This window comes from Equus asinus, chromosome 8 (genome assembly GCF_041296235.1).
Source record: "Equus asinus isolate D_3611 breed Donkey chromosome 8, EquAss-T2T_v2, whole genome shotgun sequence".
In the NCBI taxonomy this organism is placed as follows: domain Eukaryota; kingdom Metazoa; phylum Chordata; class Mammalia; order Perissodactyla; family Equidae; genus Equus; species Equus asinus.
The window spans coordinates 92526056-92546120 of NC_091797.1; the positions used below are offsets into that span (position 1 = coordinate 92526056).

General features: G+C 60.7%; 1 protein-coding gene across 4 annotated transcripts; it reads right to left on the reverse strand.

The window, feature by feature from the left end:
• Positions 1-1753: 1753 nt before the first annotated feature.
• On the reverse strand, positions 1754-18687 carry LIF (LIF interleukin 6 family cytokine). 4 transcript variants are annotated; one of them, XM_044775578.2, is made up of 4 exons: positions 18519-18687; positions 8152-8272; positions 6208-6386; positions 1754-5462 (listed from the first exon to the last, which is right to left on the reverse strand). In XM_044775578.2, the coding sequence occupies exons 2-4, from the start codon at positions 8168-8170 to the stop codon at positions 5013-5015; spliced, it is 648 nt and encodes a 215-aa protein (XP_044631513.1). In that variant the 5' UTR covers positions 8171-8272; positions 18519-18687; the 3' UTR covers positions 1754-5012. The 4 variants fall into 4 exon arrangements, with proteins under 4 accessions (XP_044631513.1, XP_044631514.1, XP_044631512.1 ...); XM_044775579.2 differs by lacking the exon at positions 18519-18687 and adding an exon at positions 10628-10838; XM_044775577.2 differs by lacking the exon at positions 18519-18687 and adding an exon at positions 10542-10838.
• Positions 18688-20065: the final 1378 nt, after the last annotated feature.

Genomic DNA, 20065 nt, shown 5'->3' on the forward strand with positions numbered 1-20065 from the left:
GGAATCGTTTTCGCCTCTTGTTGGAAGAGTGACCCAATAACCAGTTCACAGTGCTTTGTTCTCTCGGGGCAGGACAGAGTACAGAACACCTGCCCTCTCCTCGGACTGGAGAGACCCCGGAGAGAGGCAAGGGGAGGACCGGGGACAGGATGGCAGCCAGGACCTCGCATCTCTGGACCCCCCTCATTTCTGTGCTGTGGTATCTGTTTCATTTTCTCTAGTTTCCTAGTAGAAGTTTCTTTTGAAAAGCTTCAACTTTGCCTCCCATGAGCGAAGGGGAAGGAGGGGGATGCCATCGGGGTGTGGCCCGGCCGTGGGGTTCAGCCAGCTGGGAGGGCCTGCCGCGCTTTGCGAGGAAGAGTCGGTGGCAGTGTGGGTCATGGGTCGGGCTCACAGCGGCCTCTCCCTGCGAGCTGCTGCCCGCCTGCCCTCGGCGATGTGTTCAGGCTTGGCGCCGTTGTGGACTTGGGAGGAGTGAGAGGCGGAAAACACCCAGGGTGGCCTTGCTCCGACTTTAATTTGCTCACGAATCTCCTGGAATCTTGTTAAAGGGCAGATTCCAATCAGCAAGTCTGGGGGCGGGAGGGGGCCAGATTCTGCCTTGCTGATCAGCCCAGGTGAGACCAGCGTTGCCGATGTCGTGGGTCGAGTCGTCTCATTGCACAGAGCAGAGAGGACTACGGCCCCAGTGCTCCTTCGGTCTTGGCCTCGCACCTTCCGTGTGCCCCTTCCATCGCTCACATCCTCCGGATGTGCTCATTCCTTGTCCCCACCAGCCTGGGAGCTTCCGGAAAGCATGGACTGTATCCTGGTCACCTTTGGAACCCAACACAGGACCTGACACTTATAAACATTCATGAGCAAGCAAGGAGGGGACTCTCAGAAACACGGGCCAGGTCCCCAGATGACTCTTGGCTGGACAGTCATCCCAGAGCAAAGCACAGGGGAGACATCAGGGGCTGCTCCAGAGCCCCTGGGTCTGTGGCCAGCCAGTTCCAATCTCGCTTGTACCCCAAGGAAGAGGTCCCAGGAGGCTGGGAAGAAGGTTGCAGTGGAAGGGGGTCCCCAGGTGCGAGGCCGGAGGAGGGATGGCAGTGTCCACTGCAGGAGAGCTGCTCAGGCCCAGGAGAGCCCCATAGAAAAGCCCTGGTTCCGGACGCAGCATCCTGTGTGATTCCAGACAGGACCCTTAAACGTCCTGCTCCACGGTCACTCACGCCTGTTCCCCTTAGCTCCCCTCGGAGGGTCAAAGGACCATTCCTTGAGGACAGAGGCATTGGCAGCTAGTCTCTTCTAGGTCCCTGATGTTCCATGTAGGGGAAAGAACATGAGATTTGGAGCTAAAGAAGTGGCCCTAAACACTCTGCCTGTGTGACCCTAGGCAAGTGGTTTCACCTCTCGGAGCCTCTTCCCCCTCTGCGAAATGGGGATGCTGACTCTCAGGGACTTATGGGACTACGGTGGGAGGGAAGTGAGGGGCTGGGTGTGAGGGAGCTAAGACATCAACTAATACCCTCCCCACTTTGGGGCAGCCCATCCCTTTCCTGGCGGCACCCGATGATCTGGAACCCCACCCACTTTGCTCTGCCCGTGCCAAAGTTCTGCCCACCCCACCCTTGCCCTGTGGAAGCGCCCCCTCTTCCCTCCTCCTGCCCTTTGCCAAGCAGAGCTCTGCTCGGCTGGGTGCCCAGGACAGAGACGGTCCCAGCCACTCCAGCCCCGTCTCCCCACATCAATACACTCTGGAGAGCTTGCCAAGAGCAGATTCTTTATTAATTTCTCTTTTTTCTTAAAAAAAAAAGATATTCCTTCAATATAAAAAATAAATATTTTAAATATGGCATTGAATAAATAAAAATAATCTGTCAGTATGAAACATTCCCACAGGGTACATTCATCAAAGAGGAATTCGTCCCCCAAGGCCAAGTCTTTTCCAGTAGAAAGGAAGGAGGGAAACAGGGAAGGAGGCAGCGAGCTCACGGTGTAGACGGGAGAGATGCCCAGGTACAGGGTCGGGATGGGAGGCCGGGGTGATCAGAAACTAGGGACATCTGTACCATGTGAAGGGAAACTGACTTCTCACTTGACTCTGGCCTCCACCCCCATGTGCTATGTCTGTTCTGGAGAGCCAGCGGGGCAGAGCTGGCCTGCTTCTGTCGGGGAGGGTTCCCGGGAGGGGACAAGGAGAAGGCAAGGAGGAAGACAACAAGGAGGAGAGATAAATAAACTAGCAGGGCTTTCCCATTTAAAAATTTTCAAAATAAATAAGGTCCCCCAAACTCCTCTCTTGATAAACTGCAAAATGACCGTCCTTCTCCCTTCTCTGCTGACAGAGTCTCCCCGTGACCCCGGATGCAGGTGTGGGTCCACACCAGCAGCTGAGACGCGAGAGAAAGGACAGCTGCCAGCCCTGGAAAGCTTTTTCCACAGAGGCTCCATCCTTCAGGGATGCTGTGCAAAGTGGGTGCCGATCTGCTGGACTGGTTCTAGAAAGAGCATTGAGGATGGGTGCTGAGGGGCATGGCCAGGGCTAGGGAGGGGAGGGTGTGGGTGGTGGGAGCACAGTGGAGCCGGGGGCTGTGTTGGGCCCCAGGGAGCAGATTCTCTTGGTCTCCCAGCCTCAGAGGCTGCCCATGTGGGCCCGGCATGGGGAGTCCGTGTCCACTGGGTGACGAGATGATGGGAGACTCAGCCGGCCCCGAGCCTTCTGAGCCATGTTCACCAAAAGAGCAGAGTGATGGGCGGGCAGCAGGAAGAGACCCCGGACAAGAGCGAGGGTGACCCACACTGAGACGGCGTCGGAAAACATACGAGTATCGTGGTCTCCTCTGCCACCCGCCACAAAATAGTCTTGCCAATGGGAGGGACAACTCCCAGCTCGGGCCCCCACCCCACCCCAGGCCGGGCCTGCCTGCTGCCTGCCCGCCTGCCCTCAGTGGGCGTAGGTAAAGTGCTTAGAGAAGACAGAGAGAGGTGCCAAGGGAGAGCAAAGTACCATGATCGCGATGGCTGAACTGCTGGGACCGCCGCCTGCTGAGGATTTGAGAAGAAGCCAGAACGCTGCTCTGAGCAGCTGCCCCGGCTCCGCGCCCTCCTCCCCGGCTCCCAGACTGGAGGGCGTTTCTCCGCTAGCCTGGCCCCGGCACAAAGGAAAGATCGGGTTCCCTGCCTGGGAGCCCAGACATGGGTGGGGGCGTGGGGGGTGGGGGGGGCAGAAGGGACCGCAGCTTCCTGGTCTGTGTCCCAGGGCCTTCTGGTCCTCCTCACCAGAGCAGGGGGCTCCTCCCTGCGCTGCCCCAGCTTCCTGAGGTCCAGCCAGGCCCTCTCGCCCTCTGTGGGTGTTCTTGGGCCACCCGAGAAGGAGCTTCCTCCCCATGTGCGAGCATGCTGGGTGCCGGGGCAGGATTGCTTCAGGGCCCTCCGCTGCTGGTCTAGACGCAGCATGGAGACAAGGAGACAGAGGCAGGCAAGGAGACACTAGGACTGCGTGGTCCACTGCTCCAGGGGCGCCCTTTCGACGATGAACGTTGCCCCTCGCAGCACAATTCCAGAAGGCGCCAGAGAACGCAGTGTGGAAGGAGCCTCCTGGAGCCAAGCCACATGGCAGCCCTGGGAAAAAAGCCCCTGGCCACCACACAAACCCACCCGGCCCACCCTGCAGCCAGGATCCTGGTATCCACAAAGCACAGCCCCATTGGGGGCACAGGATGCAGCCGAGTCTCCTGCCCCCATCCAGCTGACCAGCTCTCTCAGAGCCTGACCCTTCTCTGAGCTTCACCCGCAAGGCTTGTCCCACTTGTAACATCAACTTCCAGACCAGACCGGGCCCTGCCGAGGCCTGGCCCCAGCCCCAGCGGACGGAGCTGTCATATTATTTCTCTCCGGTAGGGAGCAGGAAAAGGGAGTTAACTCTGCCATTTACAGCACCAATAAGTTAATATAAATAGGGCATCATAATAAATAGACATTCATGCTGGGTCAGACACACAGCACTCTCGGATCTCAGGCTTCCCTGAGACCCTGACCTCAAGTTCTGCTGTCCTCTTGCTCTAGGGACCAGAGACTAGGGCCTCTGGTCCCCCTCAAGTACCTTTGTGTGACCTCACAGGGCCTCCATGGGCCTTGGATGTGAGCTGCCACTCTGAACTACCCCGTCCGTCCCCTCCCTTACAGACTTTGCCCAGAAGGAAGACTCTGGGTGTCCTCAGAACCTCCTCACCTGACTTTGCAACCTGCTCACCACCACAAGCCCCCCTTCAGGTCTGGCCGCCAGACCCTGGCCATCCCAGGTGGCAGGAAAGACTGCAGGAAGAGGAAGATGAGCCCGCCAAGCCTTTCGGGACCTCTCTTCCTTCCACTGCCTTCCTTCTCAGGCCTGAAGGTGGCCTCTTTGCCTCCCGAAGAGTCTGAATACCAATGACCTCCTTCTGGAACCTTCCACCTGACAGTCCCTAGGCCTGAGCTCTCCAAACACGCTCAAGAGAAGGCAGCGTCTCAAACGAGAGCTCCCTTCTCAAACTTCCACTCTCCATACCTGTAGGGGCTAAGGAATCCTTTGGGACCCCAGCCCCTCCGGCCTACCTGATCCCAACCAAAACTTCCAAAGTCTACCCAAGGGGCAGAAGGCACTGATGGTGGTCATTCTGCCAGGGACAATTTCTCCCGACCCCTGCCGTCTCGCCCTGTGGTCAGGGTCGCTGTAGACAACTTGTGCGGTTTGCTCACAAAGCCCCTGGCTAAGGGGACAAGTAGGGGCAGATGTCTGGCCCACACTCCCCTCGACAGCCCGGCACCCCAGTGCCTGGCTGCAGTCTCCCAGAGGAAGGGGCGCCTTCTTCTAGGTGGCGCTGTATATAGGCCCTGCCCATGGGAATTCTGACTCTGTTCAGAGTCATCACAGACCACCCCACAGGGGAGTGGACTGGCCAGGAGCCCCTCGGGGTCTGCCAGCAGTCCCCAGTTGGGTTTGGTGAAGCTCTGGGCCCCGGCCACAGTTTGAGAGTTGCCTGGGTCTAGGATCTCGGGTCACTGTACGCTTCAAGATCTCCTGTCTGGAAGGCCTGGGCCACCACGGCGATGACCTGCTTATACTTCCCCAGGAGCTGACAGCCCAGCTTCTTCTTCTGGAAGACGTCCTTGTTTGAGGTGTCAGGGCCGTAGGCCACGTCCACGTTGGCCACATGGTACTTGCTGCACAAGTGGCAGAGCACGTTGCTGAGGAGGCCCCGCATGGTGTCCGAGGTGGCATTCAGCTTGCTGTGGAGGCTGAGAGCATTGGGGTTGAGGACCTTCTGGTCCCGTGTGATGTTACCCAGGGAGGCACCAAGGTAGGCAATGATGCGGTACAGCTCCACCAGCCGGGCCTTCTCCTTGCCGTTGGCGTGGAAGGGCGGGAAGTCCGTCACATCGGGGCGGCACAGCTTGTCCAGGTTGCTGGGGAACGGCTCCCCCTGGGCCGTGTACTGAGGGGCAGAGGGGCAGAGGGGAGGTGACATGGGAGCCTGAGATGGGTGTTCCAGCCCTGCCACCAAGCCTCTGGGCAAATTCTTGGGCCTCAGTTTCCCACCTATGGCTTGGGGACCCAGCTACTTGCCCTGTCAGCATCTTGGGATTGTCATGAGAGTCGGAAGTAATCATGGATGTGAACACATTTGGTAAAGAATCAAGGGCTAGACCATGCAAGGAACCATCATCATCATCATCACCATCACCATCATCAGGACCACATGGGAGCAGAGAGGAAAATGTCGCTTCTCACCTCTAGCGGGTGCACCACACACACCTGCCCTTTTACTCACCACAATCACCTTCTTCCTGGGCGGCTCTGCACCCCAGACACCCACAGCCCGCCGTCTCTCCCAACAGCACCTCCCCGGCCACCTCACTGTCTCTTTCTCCTTTGTCTCTCATTGGCCTCTTGCTCCACGTGGTGGCGGAATCCCAAGACTAGAAGTGCCAGCCCCACCCTTCTCCCCACAGCTCTGCCCCTGCCTAACTGGGCGTCCTAGGAAAGTGGCTTCCGGTCTCTGAGCCTGGGCTGGGGGTGGGATGGAAGCTGTGGGAGTCTGGTGTGGTTGAACCAAGCCCCCTCCCCATTCTCTCCTCCCAGCTCCAAAAGGTCCCTTTCCTGACCAGCCCCACTGGCCCACGTCAGCACAGCAACCCGCCCCCCACCCTCCTCCTCCCTCGGTCTCCTGGGGGACTTACATAGAGAATGAAGAGAGCATTGGCACTGCTGTTGAGCTGCACCAGTTGGTTCCTGATCTGGTCCATGAGGTTGCTGTGACATGGGTGGCGTGTGGCACAGGTGGCATTGTCAGGGGTGATGGGAAGGGGGCTCCCTGCCCCGTGTTTCCAGTGCAGAACTAGCAGCAGGGGCACAACTCCTGGGAACGGGCAGGAAGGCGCCATGAGTAGGGAGTTGGGGGGGCAGACAAGGGGACTCATGGGAGAGGATGCGCCTCATCTCCACAGGGACATGGGGGCCTCAGCTCCACCTCCAGCTCTATCTTCCCCTGGCCAGTTCTAGTTTTTCCCATGTCACTGCATCTGTTTCTGTGTCTCCCTCTCTCCAGATCTCTGCTTCTCTCCACCTTCTTATATCTCCCTGTTGTCTCCTGAGAAGGAGCAGAGGGGCCAGACACGAGCTGTTCCCACTACTTGCAAGCTGGGTCCAGGGTGACACTAACGCTCCAGCCCTTCCCCTCAAGGAGGAAAACCCCCAAGACCTCCTTATTGTCTGGTTGGAAGGCATCACTCCCCAGGGCCAAGGGGTCTCAGGGAAAAGAGAGACCCTCAGCTGCCCACCTCCAAGGACAGTCCAGAGTCCTAAGCATTGCTCCAGGCCCACTGATCCGCTGCAACTCCAACCTTCCGAATCGGGTTCCCATGGACACCACAGGGGGACAGGGGGATGAAGCCCCTCTGCTAACCCTCTTCTCCCTCCCAAACCTGTCACTTGATCCTGGCTCCCTAGGCCATCTGTCCACTAATTCTGCCACCCTGTCCCATCTCTTCTATGGCTCTCCTTCTCCAAATGTGGCCACTCCCCTACTAGGACCCTCAACTCTACCCTAAATTCTGCAATTTTGTCCCCCTCCATCCTCGTCCCCAAATCATCATTCAAAACTTCCTGTTCCCCCTCGCCTCCATGACTCCCTCTCTTGTCTTCTACTCCTTGTCCCAGGCCCTAGGTTAGGATGAGGAGAATCCTGTGGTCTCACAGGCCCCCCCAGAGCTCGGCGGAGGGAATGGTGCGACCAGGAAAGAGAAAAGGGAAAAGGTCAAAGGCAGCCAGGTGGGCGGGGGAGGAAGGAAAGTGAAAGGTGACAGAAGAGCTGGGAGCTGTCCCGGCTTGCCCTGGATCGCCCCTCCCCCTGGGGCGCCTGCTTCCCCCTCCACTCTCAGGTCCCCTCAGCAGGGCCTTTCCAGGTGGCCCAGCAGCAGGGGCTGGGGTCAGAGGACCAGTGAGGCTGAGAGCCGGTGAGGTTGGGGGGAGGTGCGGCAAAGAGCGTCCCGCCCGGATCTCCTCTGCCGGGACAGTGGCAGCCTCAAGTTCCCTTCTCCTGGGTCCCCTGTTCCTCCTAGCATCCCCAGGCAATGCTGAGTCCCGGGGATGGCTGGGGGGCCCCCACACCCCCGTCTCACCTAGCACAGATCACAGCTTTCCAGGCGCCAGCAGATGGAGCGGCACCTGCTCCCGTCCCGGGCCGGAGTTTGCAAGCTGCTCGGCGGCCGGCGCCCCTCCCAGGGAGCAGCCCGGGACGCGGTTGGAAAAGAGAAAGCGGAAAGACAGAAAGAAAGAAAGAAAGAGGGAGGGTGAATCCGGGAGAAAGCAGAGCTGGCAGGGCAGCACAGGAGAGTGGCAGGAGCGAGGAGCAGGAGGAGCGGGAGGAAGGCTGCTGCGGCCCCCTCCCTCGCCCGCCAACCTGCTGGCCCCCGGGCGGGCCGGGCGCGCGGTGCCGGGACCATGTGCCTGCGCTCGCTCCCGGCCGCCACCCAGCGCCTCCAGCGGCCCGGCCGGCTGCGCGGGCGCCCCAAGTGTCGGTGTGTCTGCGGCGGGTGGGTGTCCCGCTCGCGATCGCCAAGTGCCCACATTGCCGCTGCACCCGCCGCAGGGCGCGGAAGCCGGCGCGGGGCGGGTGGATTTACCTGCCGCCAAGACCTTCATTATGGGCTGGACTCCAGAGGGCCTTGGAGGAGACCTTAGATGCCGGCAGTTTTCAGAGGTTCATGCTCAGATGGGGAATTTGCCTGATTTATATACTGGAGCCTGTGTTGTAAGACAGAGAGAGAAACAGCTATATTTAGCAGGGATCCCCGTCCAGGAAGTTGTTTGAGGTGCATCATAGGAAATTATGAATGGAAGAAAGTGAGAGTGGGGGGGGGCCTGAGGGGGGAGGGTGGGGAGAGCAGACTTTTTCCCTCTTCTAAGAATTTGATTGATAAAATTATAATGAACTCTTCTACAAAACACCCTGTGGTTTTCCTGAGTGGCTTGCCCTGGGAGTTGTTTGAAGATGGGGAGAGGGAGGAGGGTCCCCAGGCCGAGTCATCGGGGTCCCCGGGCAGTGGGTGCCCCAGACAGCCCTGACTCACCTGGGTTTGGGGAGGGGGCTTGAGGCTAGGCAAGCAGATGGAGGCTGGCACCTGTGGCCCTCTGATGGGGGGGTGGGTGGGTTGGGGGGCTGTGGGGAGGAGGCAGGCTGGGGCTTGGCTGAGAAGGAGGCTCCAGGAAGAGGGGCTGGGGCTCGGTGTGGACTTTAGACAGCAATAAAGCGGAACTGAACGTGGGCCTGGAAGCCACCTCACCTCCTCCAAACTGGCCATTGCCACTGGGCTAAGTGGAGCTCCAAAGGGAACAGGTTGCCCAGGGTCCCACAGGACCAGCCCCCATGACTGCCATCAGCAAACCTGCCTTGCTGCTCACAGGTACCTGTGAGGCTGGGGAGGGGGCTGGGAAGTTGGAGGACGTGAGGGTTGCTGTGACTCGGTTCTTTGGGGACAGCCTGGGGAGGAGCTTCTGGGTAGGTGGTGTGTGTCTGGGGCTTACCTAAACTTTTTGCAACCCCATCTACCGCTTCAGGGGTGGGTAGTCCAGCATCTCCATTCTGGAGGGACACCTGAAGCAGAGACCTAGGGAGGCTAATCGGATCCAGGTTCCCTCCCCAGGATGCTGAGGGATGGCTGGGGAGAACAGAAATAGCTTGCCCCTCCCAGACCTGCCTTGGAAGCCCCTTGGGTCTCAGGATCAGAAAATGATGGGGAAAAGACGCTTCTAGAGTCTCTAAGGCAGGTCGCAAATTCTGGTGTCTCTTGTGACCAGGTGGATTTGTAAAGGAGTGGGTGGGGGCAGGAAGGAATGGTGGGGACTAGGGCAAAATGAGCACAGGGACTCCTCCCCAGTAAAAAGCATTTACCGAAATGCGATGGGGGCGTGCTGGTCAGACACGTATGCTGGGGGCAGGGAGAGGGGCTGGGCACGCTATCCCCTGGGGACCCCACCGCAGCCCTTCTGCCTGACCTTGACCAGGAAACAAGGTCAGAGAGTTGGTTTTTCAAGGCCAGGGAGCCCCTGAAGCCTTTCCCTGACCCCTAATGCCCTGCCCAGCCCCTCACCCATCCTCCACACCCCCAGCTCCTGCATCTTGCCACATTTCAGACCTGTTCAGCCACGCGTTCCTCCATCATCTCACCAGGAGGAGCCCTCGTGCCTGCTCTGTTCTCCCCCCGCCCCTCAACACACACACCCTGCCCTATCCAGACTGGCTTCCCTCATGCTCTCCCAGCAGGGCCTGGGATGTGGGGCGATAAAACGGCCCATCCCAGCTGGCACTTCCCAGCAGGAAGGAGGCTGGTACAGCCCAGCTGGGCTCTCCTTCCTCCTCCTGCCCCCCCACACCTTGTCTCTTCCTTGAGAGGCCACGGAAGGCCCCACCTGGCACTTGCCCATCTCAGACACCTGCTCTGGGGTCCACGTACACCCCCAGGAGGCCCACCGACCCCAGGCTGGCTTGGGAAACCCCACACCCCACGACATCCCAGCTCACCTCCCTCTTCTCACAATCCTCCCACCCCCAGCTTCTCACACAAGGGCCTGACCACTCGGAGCACTGAACTCTGGATCAGCCTCCACTCCCACCCCCACGTCTCCCGGAACCCTGTCACCTGACTCAGCCTGGCTCTTCTGACGTGGACCCCAAATCCATTTGACCAGGGCCCCACTGTGACCCATCTATCCATCCCATTGTCCCCCCTTCCCCGAGTCTGCCACCAGGTGCCCTGATTCTCCTGGAGGCCAGCACCCTGTCCCACTGCCCTCCTGCCCCGGTCTCTCCCCTACATCCTTCCGAGTGGGCTTCCAGGGCCTTGCACTGCCCTCTGGCTCCCTAGACCCCACATGAGCCCCATAAACCACCCCCAGTTGCCATGGAGTCTCAGCCCCACCCCACAGGAAACAGGAAGTGGGGGCAGAGTCTAGAAGACACTTAACTCTGCCCTGGCTGGCCCCTCCCGTGACTCAGTTTCCCCTCTCAGGGTACCTGACTTGGTCCGTGCTCCCCAAGTGCTCTGGGCCCCTCGGCACCCCAGGCCCAGCCTCCCTCTCCTGTCCATGTCCAGGCACCACCTGCGTTGAGCCTCTGGGGGAAGGCCGGGCAGGGTCTCGGAGCTGCTGGGCCGTGAGCTGCCTGCAACGTGGCCTTGGTCCCCGGGAATCGGCTGCCCAGGCCGTGCTCCAGGCCGGCTTTGGTCTCCTGGAGTTTGTTTTCTTCCCTCCCTCTCTACGCTGCTGTGTGTATGTGTGTTTTCCCCAGCTTCCTCACGGAAGGCATCCTCCCTTCTTGGCTGCCTGCTCCAGGGGTTGTGACCCCAGGCCCCACCCTGGAGTGGCAGCCCCAGCCCGGCCCCTTTCAGTGGTGACTTCATCCCCAGCCTGTCCTGCTCCTGCACACTGGCCTGCTGGGGATCTGACCGGCCTCAGCATGAAGGGGACAGTCGAGGCCCACATGGGACGCCTTCAGCCTGAGCAGGGGGCTGCCAGGCCACAGCCTGGGGGTGCTGTCTCCAGGTGGCTCTGCCATCCAGGAAGCGAACCCACGTTCCAGCCTGGGGCCTTCCCAGGCCCCCCAGCGCTTTCTCTCCTACACACCCAGCCCCTCCTTTTCTGCTGATTCTCACCCACCATCCACAAGCCTTGCCTAGAACGTCACAGATGTTTTATTTCTCAGATGGGGAAACTGAGGCTCAGAGAGGTGAAGGCACTTGCCCAGGGCTGCACAGAAGGTTAACAATAGAGCAGGGTCTGGAACCCAGGCCTCTGGTTTGCAGGCCACAGTGATGCCAACAGCAGCTCACGCCACAGGGGAACGAAGGATGGCGAGATGCCCATGGGCCCCCTCCTCCAGGATGCCTCCCCGGACTCCCCCAGCCTTGGCCGGCTGAGTCTGCCTCCTCCTGCCCACTCTCCTTTCAAATGCGGACGAGTCTTATTCCTCACTCTTCGAGGGCTTGGATCTGGTCTGATACTCATTTGTACTCTTGACAGCACCTGGCTCAGGGTTACACCAGAGTGGATGTTAAGTACTTTCTAAAAGCACTTTAGGATTCCCGAGAGCTGCCTGTGCCGAAGCTCTCGTGGAGAGGAGGCGCGGAGGCTGGTGGCTGGCAGCATGGACTTCGGACTTGGTCAGAGCCTGGTTGGCGATTTGGCTCTGCCAGTTATGAGCTGGGTGACTTTGAGGAAGTGATCCCTCCTGGCCTCGGTTTCCTCATCTGTAAAATGGGAATAATGGCACCTGCACTGTGGGTTTGCTGTGAGGGCTCAGGGCTCAGCACAGTTCTGGGTACCCAGCAAGCCCTCTACACGTCCGTGTTCATCCTTCTGCCTCCCCGTGCAGGAGCAGTTCTTGTGCCCGTTTTACAGACGAAGCAACCTGGGCTCACTCCAGGGCGGAGGAGGGGAGAGGTGGGCAGAAGAGGGCCCCGTCCACCCTCTCCTCACGGATAATGGAGGCAGGACACCCTTATAGCATCCAGCATCAGGGTACCCCAGAAACATCCAACAGGTTGTGTGGGGAGCTGGCATGGCAGGGTGCCCACGCTCCCCCTGTCCCATCCTGGCCCCCGGCTACCCCCACCCCAGGCCTGAGCTGAGGACAGCGGCTGACCCAGCCTCACCGCCCCCAGGAGCTGATTCACCCCCAGGCCCCTTCTGAGAAGGAAGGAGACACAGCTCAGCTCAAAGGGGCTTGAATCACCAGCCGCCCCCTGCGGAGCCCCGGGGGGGGGGGGTGCGGGGGCGAGGGCCAGCCCCCTGCCTCTCTGTCTGTCTCTTTCCCGGGCCCCAGGGCACTCAGGGAAGAGGGCAGTGTGGCAGCGGCCATTGGCAAGGGGGGTGGCAGGGAGGTCCCCTCACAGTCAGGCATCCTGTGTGGGCAGCCGGCAGCTGTTACTCACCAGGTAAGCAGCTCTCCGGGCACTGGGGATTCCCCAAGACCAGTGACCCAGAAACTGAGCGCTCCGGGCAACCCCCACTGCCCGGCCGGCCTCCCTCCTTTGTTTACCATCGCCCTCCCCTGTGCCCAGCTAAGATCTCAGTTCTCTGAAAACCAACCAGCAACGGCTCTCAGCCACCAGCTCACACCCGGCCCCTTGCCTTGATGTTCCCACCTGGGAAATGAGCATGGGAGGCTCAGATGGGGAGGACGTTGGGGGCCTGGCATGGTCCAGGACCAGGGCTGGGGAGGGGCAGCCAGAGGACACAGGAGAAGCTTGGAAATTCCTGGCACAGTCCTGGCTGTTGGGCGTCCTGTCCAAAAAGGCCAAAGCAAGCCATTATTCAGCACTTGAGAAATGAGGGTGTAGCTACACCTGTCCCCCCCCCCCCCCTCGTGGCACCACAAAGCCATCCACGTGCTCTCCTGCAACCTTTCCTGTGGCCCGTGGCTCGGTGTTGCAAGTCAACTTTGGGCCGTCTGGGCTCGTAGTGGTGCCCATGGGTAAGGGTGTGGCTTAGAGGTGACCCTGGGTTCGAATCCTGCCCACACCATTTCTCAGCTATGTGACCTGGGGCAACTGGCTTCCTCTCTCTGAGCCTAGGTGTCTTTTCTGAAGGGGGATGCTGTCACCAGCCTCAGGAGGTTGTCATGAGGACGTTAAGTGGGAAACACAAAGTGCCTAGCACGTGGGAGCCATTCTAACCAGAGTTTTTGTGGTCACGGGAGGGGCGTGAACCCCAGCCTGAGTTAGGGGCTTGGGCTGGGTCTGGGTCCAGGGGTCAGTACACCATCCATGGTCTGAGACTTAGGCCAGGGAGGGCCTCCGGGTCCTTTCAGTGCCCAGAGTGTGGCGTGGGTCCTGGGGGAACAGGCAGCCTCTCAGAGGCTCGGCCTCAGGGGACTAAGCGGAGGTTCCCGCCTCAGGGCCCAGCTGTCTTTGAGGCTCTTGAGGCCCAGGCTATGGGCCTGCAGTCTGCCCCTTCTTACCGTCACACCATCACATCTCTGGCAGGGACCAGCTACACCCCCTCAGAGCCAAGCAGGGGCCAGAATCCACCCTGGCCCCCAGCCCCCGGCCAACTGCCGCCAGCATCGCCCTGACATTTCCCAACTTGTTCTGCGTCAGGAATCCCCCCCCGGAGGTGAATCAGAGTGACTGCATCTTTTCCTCAATTCTGATAGAAACTGCAAGGGAATTGCAAGCAGCAGCCCACAGAGCCCTAATCACGGGCAGGGCCCCATGCCAGGCTCTGCCCTCGGCCTCCCCATCTGTACCGTGGGGCGCTCTCCTCGCCAATCGGTCATCAGCACTTGGCGGAGGTAGCGTTTTAGCTCCGCCAGCACGCTGACCTCTCCGGGCTCTCCCTGACCCTCACACTAGCCTGGGACCATCGTGGGCAGATGCCGAGTGAGATTTTCTCCCTGTGGGGCTCTGCCTCCTGGTGGGTCACGGATTCAATTTAGAGGGCTGCCACCGGCACTTTCAAAAAGGAAATGGAATAGCGAAATCACCCAGCATTGCCCAGAGCGAGGGCAAGCGCCGCTCCACGAAACCTTTTCGCCCCCCCAATGCTGCCTGTGTGTGTCAGCGTGTGCATCATCCCAGTTGCGAGGTGCTGTGTGTTTCTAACTGAGAGTAGTGGTCAAGAACGTTTGTAAGCCGCCAGTATCGATGGTGGAAGCCAAGCCCTGAGGGGCTGGGGAGTGACTTGCCCAGGGTCACTCAGCAGCTGGCAGCATGGGGTGCTGACTTCCACCTTAGCCACTGTCCCTTCCAGCTCAGGAATGGGCAGGAGGGGCCGAGGGAGGGGCAGGGCGGGTGTTCATGGTGGGGGGCAGAGGCCTGGCATCACCGGTCCCGGGACAAAGGCCCTCCCAGAGCCCAGGCCCTCACAGTCCACTCCCTTCCGTAGCCTCAGACCCCGGGCTCCCCGCCCCGCCCTGCCCTGCCCTGCCCTGCCCTGCCCGGGTGGGGCCCTGGATAGTCACAGGCCTTTCCTCACTCTGCCCGGGGAGCCCTTCAACCTCACCGCAGGCGGCAGGAGGAGGAAGTGGCCCCAGTGCCCTCTCCAGGTTAGCCGGTGGTGCAGAGGCCCAGCCTGTGTCTGGGAGTGCCCACCGGGCTCCCTGTGGGTCTGTCTGTCTGTCTGGGCCTGAGCGTGCATTTGCATGTGTGTGTGTGTGCTGAGGGCCTTGTGTGTCTGCATGGCTGTGTTCAGCCCTGTGTGTGTGCACGTGTGTCTATGCTGGTCTGTTTGCCTGTGTGTGGTTTTGAGAGAGCTGGAGTGTACACATCCCTGACTGACTTTGTGAGCCCTGTGTGTGATTGTGTGAATGTGCGTGTGGGTCCTGTATGAGTGTGTGTCTGACCCCGTGTCTGTGTAAGTCTGTGTGGGGCAAGTGGTCTCTGGGCACGGGTGGGGAGGCATGACCCTGTGCATGTGTGTGCGCGTGTCCCTGAGTGTGTCTCCAACAATCCCTGCTCCTCACCCCGCAGCCCCCGCCCCTGGGAACCGTGTGGCAGCCTCACGTCACGGGGGCCACCAGCAGCTGGTTTCCTCTGCACCCCACCCAGGCTCCCCCCCCCCCCCCCCGCCCTGGCCACCCTGACTCTTGGCAAAGGGACAAAGCTGATGTCAGAGCTGAGCTGACAGCTTCCTTCTCCCACTGGATTTTCCAAAAGAGAGAGACCACAGCTCGGCTCCTATTAAATAATCGCGGGGCGGGGGCAGGGGGAGGATGTTTCACTCAATGGTTTCCTGAACTCAGAAGCAATAAACAGAACAGGAAGCAGCCCCACGGACCCACTCAGCCTGAAACCGGCTGGCACCAAGGTGGGGCCCGGCCTCCCCTCCTCCGAGTCCGGCTCACTGGGGCCACCCTGACTCGACCCCAGAGATGATGTCAGGGACGCAGCCGGGCCCTCTCCCCAAACTTTCCCTCACTGTCTGCAGGGCCTGAGGAAACGTTCTGAGGATGGAAGGAGGTGATGTGAGCCTCAGGCCTCGTGATAAGATGGAAAGAGCAGAGTGGCCCCATCCCAGTGTGTGGGAAGGATGGAAGGGACGGGGCCCAGTGGAGGGTGGACCGGCTTCTTCCCTGGGGAGAGAAGAAAGGATGGGCTCCCTGACGTCACGGGGGGACGGGACCAGGGGGAGAAGCAGCCTATGGGGAGCGAGGCGGAGAGGGCCAGGCCTCCCCCTGCATCCTTCAGGTGACCTGGGTCTGCTGCCCATCGCCCACCAACCCTGCACCCTTGGGCCACTCCTTCCCGCCCTTTCTGGGACATATGGCCAGCATGCTGCAGGCCCCAGAGGCCTTCATGAGCCTCTCTCTCACCCATGTCCTCCAAAACATATCGTTACAAAGTGCTCGCTAGAGCCCTCTAATATCTCCAGTCCTAACTCTCATCTCCAAGGGAGGCATTTTCATCCTGGTTTCACAGACATGGAACCTGAGGCTCAGAGAGTTGAATGATCTGCCCAAGGTCAAGCAGTGTGTGATGGAGCCAGTTCTCCACCCATGCCCCACCCCTCACGCCCCCACAGCCTCCCTAAAACACGAGCTAGGAGGCCAGGTGTGCTTGGGCAGCCCGTGGGGCTCACGGGCAGCAGTGGGGTCTGGGGGTCCCGAGGATAACTCGCCCCCCGGGAGCCCCTCCTTCTGTCTGGGCCAGCTGCTCAGCTGCTTATCAGCCGCAGGACTCCATGACACAATCCTGCTCTGATCTCCTGCCCAGCCGGGCCTCCTGCCCCACCCTGGACCCCATTTCCGCTTCCTCCCCTTCTGGGTTGGACCGCGCCTGCCCGGCGATCACAGCGGGCTGGCTGGAGGGCTGGCACCCCTGTGAGCCCCTCGGCTGTGTGGTCTCCCCGGTGTCCACTCTGGCCAGGGGGCTGGCGACAGGGGACCCTCATAGAGGAGGATGGTAGCCTGCAGTTCCCCATCCTCAGAGTCCAAGAGCCCACATACCTCTCCCAGAGATCGCAGCCTGGGGGGCACTTAGAGACCACCATGGGCTCTGCTGGCCTCAGTGTTCCCACTTGAAAAAGGGAAAAGTTGGAAAGATGAGACTGTGGTGGGAGTGGGAGGTGGGGACAAGGAGGGGCTAGGTGGGCTCTGCCATCAGCCACACCTCAGGTCCTGTCCTAGCTCTGTCACTTACGAGCTGTGGACCTCAGACAGGTGACCTCACCCCTCAGGCCTCAGTTCCAACATCTACAAAATGGGACACAAGGTCATCAACCTTCAAAGTTAGCAACGCCCTCTGGGAAGCCCAGGCAGACACTGAAGATGTGCCTGGGTTACTGATATTATTATCTTAGCTGTTAAAACTTCACAGGTGGGGCCCAGAGAGGGGAAGCCACTTTTCCAAAGCCACACAGCAAATTAGAGGCACATCCCCAACAGCATGTGGGCTGCATGCCTCGCTCAGACTCCCAGACCCGGAGTCCGGAACCCTGAGTTTTGGTCCTGATCTGCTGTGAGAAATCCAGAAAGATGCTTCTTGGAGTCTCAGTTTCCCCATCTGTAAAACGGGCCTAGAGAAGGCCATCAGTCTTGAAGGATCTAGAAAAGGCTCTTCAAGGCGTGGACTGTGGGGTGGGGAGGGACAGGAAAGCTGGGCCTGGCAAGAGTGAGGACCAGGTCCAGGACTCACTGCCTTGTGTTCTCAAACGCGCAAGCACTCAGCTTGGCTCCAAGACGCGGACTGCAGCGCCCCCCACTGCCCAGCGGCCAAGGCCGCACCAGCCCCAGACCCGCCGCTCCGCCAGGGCGTCCCCCAGGGCTGGGCAGGGCGGGATTTGGGGATTGAGGAAGTGGGTGGGGATGTCTGAGGCTCAGAATGGAGGGTCCGCAGAGGCCCTCCGCCGAGGCAGGAGAAGGAGGCGCACGGAGGCGTTCCGGGGGAGCCCCTGCCCTGCCCAGCACCTCCTCAGGGAGCCCTGAGGATTGGCCTCAAGGGGGCGCCAAGGGCGACACGCACACGGCTTGCGGTGGGGGCGCGGGATCCAGCTGGAGCCCTGGGGGGAGGAGGGGGAGGAGGCGGACGGGAGGGGAAGGGGGAGGGGAAGGGGGAGGGGAAGGGGGGGGAAGAGGAAGGAGACTGCTGCCCCTTCCCACCCGCCTCAGGCCCAGGCCCACCTAGTCCCCACCCAGGACAGGCCCTCGCCCTCTCAGAAGCCTCTCCCCAGTCCTCAGGAACTGCTGATGGCAAGATGGGGGTCGAGCCCCTTCTCGGGTTATTTGTGCCCAGGTGCCCTCCCCCGACCCAAGCTCTGTGCAGACTCTGCTTCTGTTTCCTTTCTCCCCGCCATGGCCCCCGGAGCCGCTGCGTCCACACAGGCCCATCTTACAGATGCCGGGAGCACAGAGCACTCTAGTCCTGCTCTGGCCCAAGGTCAAAAGTATAGGGGCCATGACCTTGACTGACCACACACCCTAGAACCTCCGTGAGGGCCTCCACTTTGGTAAAAACCCCCTCCCCTCTCCTCAAATCAGAGGCAGGCAGGGGCCACCCCATGACCCACTGCAGCCCCTTCTAGAGGGACAGGGGCCCTCTGCCTGCCACACCTCCATCTGAGGGGAAGGGAGGCCACCGTGGGCTCAGGACCCTCCAGTGCTCTGGGGAAAAGAGAACTTGAGGGTCCCTTGGGAAACCAGGAATCAAGACCCCCCCCCCCCAGGGGTCACCCCTCTGATCACACAAAGCCAGGATTCCGGCCTCCTCATCCAGTGCTCTCTCCTCTGCCCTTTAACCCTTCCATGATCTTTAACCCCTCATATGTCCCCACGACACCCTCACATCTGGTCTGTTCCCTTCACCTCAACATCCTCAGAGAGATGTGCAGGGTACCTCTTACAATGCCCATTACACAGATGGGGAGACTGAGGCCTGGGGAGCCGTGTGGGCCACCAGGGGCTCCGCGACACATGAGGGAGGGGGTGACGTTTACCCGTGCTGGAGATAAATTGGGGAGCTGGCATCTGCCCCCGGCCCTGCCCGTTGGGGAAGCCTACCGTGGTCTGCACCCGTGCAGGACCCTCTGGAGTCTCACAGGGAGTCTTCTGGGTCTTCAGTGGGACACCATCGACTTCGGGGCCAGGCCCCCTCTGCTTCCCTCTCCTGCTGAATCTTCTCTGGAGGCGGCTCTTCACCCCGCCCCCGACTTGACTTCCCGTCCAGGCCGAGTGGCCCTGAGGCTCCCCCCACTTCCACCCCACCCCCCACCACCCCCACCCCCAGCTGAAGGGCTGGGCGCCACAGGGGCAGAGAATCCCAGGTCCCTGGCCAGATTGCACCTGACACAGGTCGGGGCAGGGGCTTCAGGGTGGCCGAGGGGAGAGGTGGGACCAGGAGTGGGGAGGGGGCGTCCCGGTACCTGGCACCCCTGCCCGGTGCCGTGTGGCCAGGGCGCTGGAACCTGAGTCATGGCTGACTGGGCCGCGCCCAGCCCGCCTGGGTGACCCAGGCCGGCATAAGGCGATGACTGGGCAGCCCTCCGCATGACCAGCCGGGGTCGGCCTTAGGTGTTTTGACTCAGACCTGCCGCAGGCCGTGTGCACCAGGGCCGTGCCTCCTTGTCCCCATCCCTGGAAGAATCACAGGGCTGCAGCTGCCCCCCGGACACAGTGTCCCCCCAAGCCACCACTCCCTGCTCTGGCACCCACCTCAGAACCCTGGAGGCTCCTGGTCCGTCAGGTCTGCCCTCCCCCACGGGCTCCAGGGCCCCATCTGCCCAACCCCCTCCCCCGAGACCTTCGCCCCTCCCTGAGCCCGGCCCTCGGGGCCGCCCGGGAAGCAGGGAGCCGGGCTGGCCCAGCCGAGGGCCTCCCCACTCTGACCGTGGACTGTGACCCTTCCCTCCGCGTGGGAAAGGGTCTCTGTGGGCGCTCCGGGTCCCAGGCCTGGCATGGAGGGCGGGGTGGCAGAGGGGACAAGGACAAAGAGAGAAGAGCTGTAAAGAAAGAAAACCAACAAGGAAAAGGGAAAATGAGAGAGAGGAAATGGAGAGAAGGTTGTCTACGCACCTGCCCAGTGACAGCTTATGACAGCGCTGACAGAGCGCCTGAGTCTGCGTTGTCTCCTGGGAAACCACTGTCACCGCCCGGGAGGTGGGCCCATTGTACAGAGGGGGAAGCTGAGGCTCAGCTGGAGGTTATGCAGCTTATGGGCAGGAGGGCTGGCTTTGAGCTCATTTTGCTTAGCTCTTGAGTTCGTTCTCATCCCTCGAGAAAGAGGGAAAAGGTCCCCTTAGACAGGTGGACAGCGAGGGGGCAAGGACGTGGAGGCCGGAGACCCTGCTCTGCTGTGTGCAAGCCTTGGGTTTGTTGTGTAGACAGTGAGTGCTGGAAACCACCCCCACCCCCAACCTTCTCCTGGCCATTCTCCTGCCCTCTGGGCCCCTGTCCTAGGGAGCTTTCCATCAGTGTGTGTTACATGCAGCGTTGACTGAGGGCTGTGCCTGTCACCCTGAAATACTCAAAAAAGAAAAAGAAAAGCCGGCTTTGAGTCGATTTCAATGGCAGGGTCGTGCCAGGACCCCGTTATCTTCCTGAGCCTGTGC